We start from the raw sequence: 8,034 nt of genomic DNA, 5'->3' as shown, positions 1-8,034 counted from the left end.
AGCTTGAAAGTAACATAGAAAACCAACAATATAAAATGAAAGTTCCTAGCAAAATTCAATACTTGTTACATTAACCGATTAATTTTTAGAAAATTATCATCTCATCTGTCGAATTGACATTGTTGTTACGTATACTTTTCTATATTTTATAATTTAAAATCTTTCCTTTAACAATTGTTTCTTTAATTATCAATTTGACCAATAATTGGTTTAGGTTTTTTTACGAAACACGGAATAACATGAAGATAGCAAAATCTGGCATTTATTGAGCAGCATTTTTTGGACATATTTGAGGATTATGTTTATTGTTTCTTATATATATTTATATAACGAATATATATATATATATATATATAAAATATAACAGATTAACGACTGTTCTATATATGTTATTTAAATATATTAATCAAATATTCTTAATTATTATACAATTATAAAAATCATATTAAAAAGATGAAAGTAAAAAAATTATCTTAATGCGGATGATTTTTTTTTGTGTTAATTTAAAAAATGTTTTGAATCATTTTAACGTATCATGCAGTATATTCAAATGAAAGTCGTTAACGATAATTCTAGCAAAAGAAAACAAATATATCGAATTTTGTAAAATGTCATGTCAATTTGTAAGTCAAATTTCGGCTAAGAAAAAATATATTTCTGAAATTGATAAAAATTTATCTGTCAAGTATTTTCTACCGTCAGAAGTTGCAATACATAATACAAAGATTGATTGTTGGGTCTCATATCATGGTGAAGTATATGATCTAAGTGATCTTTGTAAAATTTGGGCTGACAAAAGAGAAATTAAACCAATACTAGCTTATGCTGGTAAGGATATAAGTCATTGGTTTGATCACGAAAAAAATGATATTAAATATTATGTGCATCCTATTACTGGAGTATTGGTACCATATTGTCCTCATGGTCCGATTCCGGATGTAATACCTTTTGTGATACCTTCTAATAATTGGCGAGCATTAGACAAATGTCCTTGGTGGTTAGACGAAAAATATAAAATAGGAAAATTAACTAAAAAAGCACGTCCATGTAGGATTTTAAATGTTCTAATCGGAATACAAGTTGTTATAATGGTAGAATCTAAATTTTATTAAAATGAAAATAATCTATGATCGACATGTTAATGAACAAATTTTATAAAGGTCTGTGAAGAAGATTCTATTAGACGTATTCAAGAACGTGCTCTTGTTTATAATTCAAATAGCATGTCTTATACGTGGAAATTCGAAGGAAAGGATTTAAATCTCGATTTAACTTTGACAGAAAATGGTATTCCAGATGAACAAGATCGTTTTGCCGCTTGCGGTCTTCCCGATGATTATTATGTCCCATGCCTTATGTGTTATTTCAATGATAAATAATTTTCTATCTGATAATATTAAAGTTAAATTAAAAAAGGATAATAAAAATTTCAAGGGAAAACTACGAAAGCAAAATATACGTAAATTGTTATTTTAAGAAAAGTTTCCTACGATATCATCACGTAAGACTTAAAAGGAATACAAAAGATGGCACCACGACCACTTTATTCGATACGAGTTAACCTTTTATTTAAACGAAAAAAAACTTTATCTTGTTTAGGAAGTTTCTATAAAATTTAGCGACAATGTTTTCGTCAATAATTCGTACACAAAATTTAATTTCACGTATATTTCACGACAGATCTCGTTTTCTTTTAATTAAAAAAAATATTTTACCAATTAATAACACACAAATTAACGATTTCTCTTCAAAATCTATGAAAGTAGCTATTTTGGGTGCTCGTAGCAAGATAGGTAATTCATTTAGGTTATAAATATTAGCATAATTTTATATATTGATCGTACACCATCATGCTACAGGAAATTGTCTTTCGTTATTTTTAAAACAATCACCTTTGATCGATGAATTGGCAATTTTTGATAACAACTCATCTACTTACGGTCTTGCGTTGGATTTAAATTATATTGACACGAAATGTAAGGTTAGTACGTGTAATCATCCTGACAAATGTCTCGAGGAAACGCTTCAAGGAGCGAAGATAGTAATGATCGTGACCGATAGAACATCCAACCCATCAAACGAAGTTTTAAGATCTAATGCTATTATATTATCAGATCTGTTACCGAATATTATTAAATTTGCACCTCAGGTAACGAATCAATCTGCTTAATAATTATAAAGTTCTTTAAAAAACATATTTCTTTCAAGCTGCTTTGGCTTTCTTTTCTCTACATCTTTATACCTATCATCGTGAAAATCAATATACCAATTATAAATTCAACATGCTATGGCACAACACTATGCTTTTTTACACGCTTGTTCGTTGTTTCTTTCTTTTCTTTTCTTTTTTTTTTTTTCTTTTTTATACGTAGTAGCTGACCTCGGTTTTTAACGCCCTCACAGTTTCATTAATTGCGAGCAGGTTGTTTTCGACATTCCTCACGGACGACTTCGGCAAGGACGAGGATATTTCTCTTTGATCATCTTACATTTCTTTTATATACCGATTATTCTTTCTTTGCTTCGTCTATTTATACACTCGGCCAATTTTAGTCTCGTAAACACTTTAAAAACCGCTTTGCAAGGCAGTTTCATTTCAATTTGCATTTTTGTAGAAATCTTTCGTCTCCTTTTTTTTCTCTCTCTCTCTCTCTCTCTTTCTCTTTCTTTAGGCTATGCTCGGGATCGTAATGAATCCGATAAACAGTTTAATACCTCTTACGACGGAAATGTATAAGAAAGCTGGAATTTACGAGTACAATCGCATTTTTGGTGTAATGAATTTCGAGTGTCTTAAAGCGAATAGCTTTACCGCGGATTTGATAAATATCGAGCCGGAATGTACAATGATACCCGTGATTGGCGGAGGCTGTTCCGAAACGTGTATTCCACTTTTTTCTCAAGCAAAACCTTCCAACAAAATATCTCAGGTTATCGACAAGCAAACAAACAAACAAACGTTTCATAAACTTTGTCACAGTGTGTCTTTCCTGTCAAACAATAATTAATAATAATCGATTAATCAGGTAGAAGCTAGAAGATTGACATACGCGATAAGAATGTCCAATAATACATTGAATCCGCATGACAATAAGGAAAAAAACTCTTTCGCTTTGTCTTACGCGGCTGCTAGATTTTGCATGTCCCTTTGCAAAGGTATTTTAAATCAAATAATATAACGCGATATTTTCTTACACAATTAGACGAAAATTTACGTTATTGTTTTACGTTATTATTAATAATCCATTTAGCTTTGCGGCATCAAGGCAATGTCGTGGAATGCGCTTACGTTAGATCCTGCGCGATACCGGAATTAACATATTTCGCTGCTCCCTTGGAATTAGGTCCCAATGGAATTCAGAGGCATTTAGATATTCCACCTTTGAACGATTACGAATGCGAGCTTCTCAGAGCAGCTGTACCTCGTATAAAAAAGGATATTAAATTAGGAGAGGTAAGGAACGACGAGATAGCTACATTTGCAAATGATATTAAAGGTAACAAGATTATATTCTTAACCCTTTTTTCCGTAGAATCTCGCACTCGGGAACGACACCCCTTCTTCCGAATTGTGCTTGAATAATTTGATGCCAAATTCTAAATGTTTCTCGTAAAAAAATAATTTGCATCTTACGTAAACAACGTGCTCGAATATCGAATATGTGAAAGCAAATATTCTTGAAATTTTGAAGAAATAAAAATTCCTTGTGATATTGTTATATTGTTATTATAGAATTCTGCTCTAACAACGTTCAAACGCCAAAATCACACCACGTGCAAACGAAACAGTTTAATACACTGCATAACGGATCCTGTTATACCTGATAATACCATTCCCTGTTATTAATTCAAATTTCATGATTATACGTGTGACTCGAGTTGACTCGTTCCTAGAGGATGTTTCACAAATTAAAAGACGTGTAATTAACATCTCGATGATCGAGACATTTTGTTTCACTTACTGTCATTACTTATTTCTCCGATATACGAAACTAACAAGTACAATACGACCATAAAATTTAAATTTAAACGGTAGAGTAAAAAGAGTAAATAATTAACAGTTAGTGTAGAAAAAAATTGAATCTTATTGGAAAACGAGAAACACCTTTTTGATACGACGATGCTCTAATTACAAGAGCCCACCAACAGTCTCGTTCTCGCGAGTTTATCGCGTATTATACATACGCGAAACAGCGAGGGCAAGTTAACGAGAGAGTCGCCTAACCAAGGAAGTACTTTCTGGATCTGATAAGAACAGATACAGAGCCTAGTCTCAAAAGAGTCGTAGAGGAGGACGCGGTTTTCGAAGAGCCACCGCATCACCGCGTCTCAGGTTACCAGGTAGATACGCGCAACAAAAGTAGAAGAAACTCGTCCTTTCCGCATTCCCGGCACGCCATGGTGTTCCCCCAACTGTGCGCGGCGGACAAGATACGAACGAGTTGCAGCTGGCAGCACTCTTTGGGATTATTGCAAAGTTGGCGTGGAGAGGAGGGGCGGGGGTGTGTTGCAAATCCTGTTAAAAAAAAATCCGCAAAGCGGTTCAACTTCAGCCCAAGTAGTAACGAATATCATAACGTGATAATAATACGCGCGTGTACCTCCTTCTCGTATAACAACGCGAGTTATAACGTTTCGAATTCGCGTTTTATATGCGTTTCGTGTCCTTGAAAATTACAGGTTTTATTTTATTCTTTCTTTTTTTTTTTTTTTTTTTACCGTAATTTCTCTCTTCACTTCTCTTTTCTTCTTCTTCTTCTTCTTCTTTTTATTTATTTCGTTTCGAATATCGAAACGTTCGTTGATTCGAGGCCATAATCCGATGCTTTTAACGAAACGTCGACCGCAGCTAATGCACCACTAGTCGGCCTTGGTTGTACGAGAATCGTTTCGATGGAAATGATGAGTTAGAACGTAACAGTGATAAATGTTGATAGGTCGATGTTACGGATGGAATAAGTTGATGAGTCGTTAATCGTGAAAGTTTTGACATTTAGAGTTTTCGTTGGAAGATGATGTTTGATCGTTGAAGTTTGACTCGGCAAAATTCAAGATGCAAGGTTATAATTATTAGAATCGATACGGCTGATTTGTTTGATCGTTATTTATAGCAATTGTAATTTTACTTATCATTGAATGTTACGTTTATAATGAAACAATTGGATTGGAAAATAAATATCATTCGATATTGATATGTTTAGTCAATCTTTGAACGATCGGGCTATTCCACGCGTTCAACGATAAAAGATTAGAAGATAGAAAAATAAATGGATAAAAAAACTGTTATGCAGTAGTTGCGATGATCAATGATGATAAACGATAGAATTTTTTGAACTGCCTTTGGCGGAAGTTTGAAACCGGATGTCTTTTTCATCACGTGTCTTTGACGGGAGCATCATCGTGTACATACATAAATACTTTTAGCAGCATTTACTCGGTTTCTTGCTACTGCAACTTATACGTCGGTAGCGCCAGTAACTTGCGGAGCAGGAAATTAATCGCATAGTTTCTCACGACATAATAGTTGCAATACCAACTATCTACTCTCGCAATTCCCGTACGTCAGAATCTCCATATCAATAATTGGTTTAATTAACGTGATCTGAAATCTCAAAAATGCGAACACGTTGGCTGAAAACGTGTAAACGAGAGGACGCGGCCGTTTATATAAATAAATTCCATTCGCATAACTTCGCCTCGTAACGCATTTTCGACTAATGCGTTTCTTCGATCCGGATATTTTTTTTACGACACCAGTTGGAATGGGACGAGAAAATCTCCTTTAATCGAGAGCGATCGACGCGCCCTCGTCGTAACTGTCAACAATCGGTCGAACGAGGCAGCACCATCTAGAAATACGCGCGAGGCTGGGCATTGGTATTCGAGCATTAGAACGCCTCACACGATCCGTTTTTCTCTAGCGACGGCTGGCGCCGTCTACCTCTTTCTTGCTGAAATTCTTCTAATCAAAGAGGTTATCGAGGATTGCGCAGTATCGATCGCGCGGACCTCTTCCACTCAAGGACGTGCACTGTGGTGGACGATGGTACTACGTCTTGCGATTAAGAAGAGAAATCGTCGAAGGGAAGAAACCTGTCCCGCGCTTCGACGCGTGAGAAAATCCTTTTGACTCGTTGCAACAGCAGCTTTGAGTGCAACATCATTTTTACAACTTTTCTTCTCCGTTATAAATAAACGGAGCAAATCAATCGATCGAAATCAACAAAGAGATAATCGCGCGTTATAATATTCTCGATCGTCGACGGGACCTCGATCACGAACGAATTTATTTACCGGCTGCTCCCTATTTTTCACGGCTGTTGTTAATTCGTCACCCGAAGGCGTTCGGCGTGAATAAGAAACGATCAACGCGTTCCAAGGACCGGTTATGAGGATGCGTTAGGAAGATAAGAGGATGCAAGGAGGGACAAATGGGCGGGAGGTGAACGTCCTCGAGCTAAGACCATTTGCCGGTTATACGAAAGCGTTAAGCGCTAATCGTATCAACCGACACCCATTGTGTGTATACGTATACTTTATCCTCGAAGAAGCATGATATCGCTTCTTCGAATCGGTCACGCTTTTCCATTCCCCCTCCCATTTATACACTATCTATGTACCCTTTTTTTTTCTTCTTCAGCCATCGATCTGAGCGAAGGGTCGATCGACGGCCACCGTCCAATTTTCGCGGTATCGAGAAAGGGGACGTTCGTTTTTCCGCCACGAGGCGGCCTCGTGTGTCGCGTCGGCGCGTGGATACAGCAACAATGGCGGGTATTGGCCGTAGCCGGGATAGGCAGGAAAAAGAAGAAGGGGGAAGAGCGGAAAAAGAAAGGGATGATGGGTGAACGGCCGCTGAATGGCACGACCTTCCGAGGAGGCCGGTCGACCGGCCGGCCATACGACGTGATTCTGCATGCGCACTCCCCCGCAACAACAAGCTTCCGCGTTCGAAGAAGCGCCCGGAGGCCCGGCTTGGAAAGATCGCGCTTACTCGGCGGAGAACTACGGGAAAAAAGTTTCTATCCCCTATATAATCGTTATATCGAGAAATTTGCGCGCCCTTCCGCTCGCCTTTTTCGCGCAAGCACTCAGTTAGTCGGTTGCGAAGCGAAAGTGAAGGGAGATGGGGGATATCGATGGATCGGTTATCGGCACGCTCGAAGGCGATATTAAGCCGATTCGTTACGCCGTTACTCGCGAACGTTATCTTGGCTTGGCTTGCACGGGGCAGAGGATAGCGCGCATACCTGTCCCTACAATCCGCATAATCTTATTTAAGTACGGTTCTAATAATAGTTGGGGCGAACTTTTTGCCCGGCCGGGTATTAGCCGGGACGGGTATATCCTATTTTCTCTCATTGTCAATGAAAAATACCACCGAGCAAACCGGCTGTGTACCAGCAGAAATACGGCTGCTCGCCGAGCAGCTCTCTCAGCGGTGCGCAACGGGGCATAGGAGTGCAGTGACTCTGCACCACGTCGGATCGTCCACTATTTCCTCCTCTCTCCTCCCCCCTTTCACTATTTACCCTCCCTCTTTCTCTATCCCGCATTCAGATCCACCTACATCATCGCCATTGGCGCCTTCGCGATCCTCCATACAGATCCTGCTCGGGCCGAAAGGGGGAGAGGCGGAGGGGGCATTGTTGCCACGAGCTTTTAAGGGCAAAGGCGTCGGTTCGCGCGTCGGAATCGCAAGGAGGTCGACTTGTTTATGCTTTCGTGGTAACCAGATTGTTTCCCTTCCTTCCCTTCCCCTAGATTCGTATCCCCAGATTCTAGTTGTTTCACGAAGTTACGATGTGTCGTTAAATCCATCGATATCCACCGTATCGATCCGTTGAATAACTTAATCTTTTTTTTTCTTTCGCGTTTTGATCCGGTGTTCGTGTTCAATTTTGAAAAGAATGAGATGTTTTTTTCGAGGGAATTAACCATTAATAAATCTATTTTTAATTTCTGACAGTGTATGTGTGTGTGTGTGTTTGTAATTAATAAATTTTCTTTAATACAATTTTTTGCCTTTACTTT

The 8,034-nt window shown here is 38.0% G+C and overlaps 2 protein-coding genes and 2 long non-coding RNA genes across 4 annotated transcripts; 2 read left to right on the top strand and 2 right to left on the bottom strand.

Moving 5' to 3' along the window:
• The first annotated feature begins 244 nt into the window (after positions 1 to 244).
• LOC100865205 (cytochrome b5 domain-containing protein 1) lies at positions 245 to 1,454 on the top strand. Its single transcript, XM_031917402.2, has 2 exons — positions 245 to 1,091; positions 1,161 to 1,454. The coding sequence occupies exons 1-2, from the start codon at positions 609 to 611 to the stop codon at positions 1,377 to 1,379; spliced, it is 702 nt and encodes a 233-aa protein (XP_031773262.1). The 5' UTR covers positions 245 to 608; the 3' UTR covers positions 1,380 to 1,454.
• Positions 1,393 to 3,719, top strand: LOC100865322 (malate dehydrogenase, mitochondrial). Its single transcript, XM_086907895.1, has 7 exons — positions 1,393 to 1,501; positions 1,600 to 1,793; positions 1,860 to 2,149; positions 2,673 to 2,930; positions 3,027 to 3,156; positions 3,252 to 3,454; positions 3,534 to 3,719. The coding sequence occupies exons 2-7, from the start codon at positions 1,625 to 1,627 to the stop codon at positions 3,612 to 3,614; spliced, it is 1,131 nt and encodes a 376-aa protein (XP_086764021.1). The 5' UTR covers positions 1,393 to 1,501; positions 1,600 to 1,624; the 3' UTR covers positions 3,615 to 3,719.
• On the bottom strand, positions 1,654 to 2,334 carry LOC147657673 (uncharacterized). The gene is made up of 2 exons (XR_015291994.1): positions 1,940 to 2,334; positions 1,654 to 1,853 (listed from the first exon to the last, which is right to left on the bottom strand). It is a non-coding gene; the product is annotated as an uncharacterized LOC147657673 (long non-coding RNA).
• A 342-nt stretch (positions 3,720 to 4,061) lies between the features above and the next one.
• LOC147657672 (uncharacterized) lies at positions 4,062 to 5,814 on the bottom strand. Its single transcript, XR_015291992.1, has 2 exons — positions 4,602 to 5,814; positions 4,062 to 4,516 (listed from the first exon to the last, which is right to left on the bottom strand). It is a non-coding gene; the product is annotated as an uncharacterized LOC147657672 (long non-coding RNA).
• Between the last annotated feature and the right edge of the window lie 2,220 nt (positions 5,815 to 8,034).

Source organism: Apis florea, unplaced genomic scaffold, assembly GCF_048593485.1.
Source record: "Apis florea isolate Af1SG1 unplaced genomic scaffold, ASM4859348v1 contig_2989_pilon, whole genome shotgun sequence".
In the NCBI taxonomy this organism is placed as follows: domain Eukaryota; kingdom Metazoa; phylum Arthropoda; class Insecta; order Hymenoptera; family Apidae; genus Apis; species Apis florea.
This window is presented reverse-complemented; position numbering and strand designations above follow the sequence as displayed.

Bases quoted from the DNA above. Each gene is read 5' to 3' on its own strand.
- LOC100865205 (XM_031917402.2), top strand. From the start codon at position 609: ATGTCATGTCAATTTGTAAGTCAAATTTCGGCTAAGAAAAAATATATT. The intron at 1,092-1,160 runs GTAGAATCTAAA...AATTTTATAAAG, and splicing joins GAATACAAGTTGTTATAATG to GTCTGTGAAGAAGATTCTAT.
- LOC100865322 (XM_086907895.1), top strand. From the start codon at position 1,625: ATGTTTTCGTCAATAATTCGTACACAAAATTTAATTTCACGTATATTT. The intron at 3,157-3,251 runs GTATTTTAAATC...TAATCCATTTAG, and splicing joins TTGCATGTCCCTTTGCAAAG to CTTTGCGGCATCAAGGCAAT. The intron at 3,455-3,533 runs GTAAGGAACGAC...TTTTTTCCGTAG, and splicing joins AGGATATTAAATTAGGAGAG to AATCTCGCACTCGGGAACGA.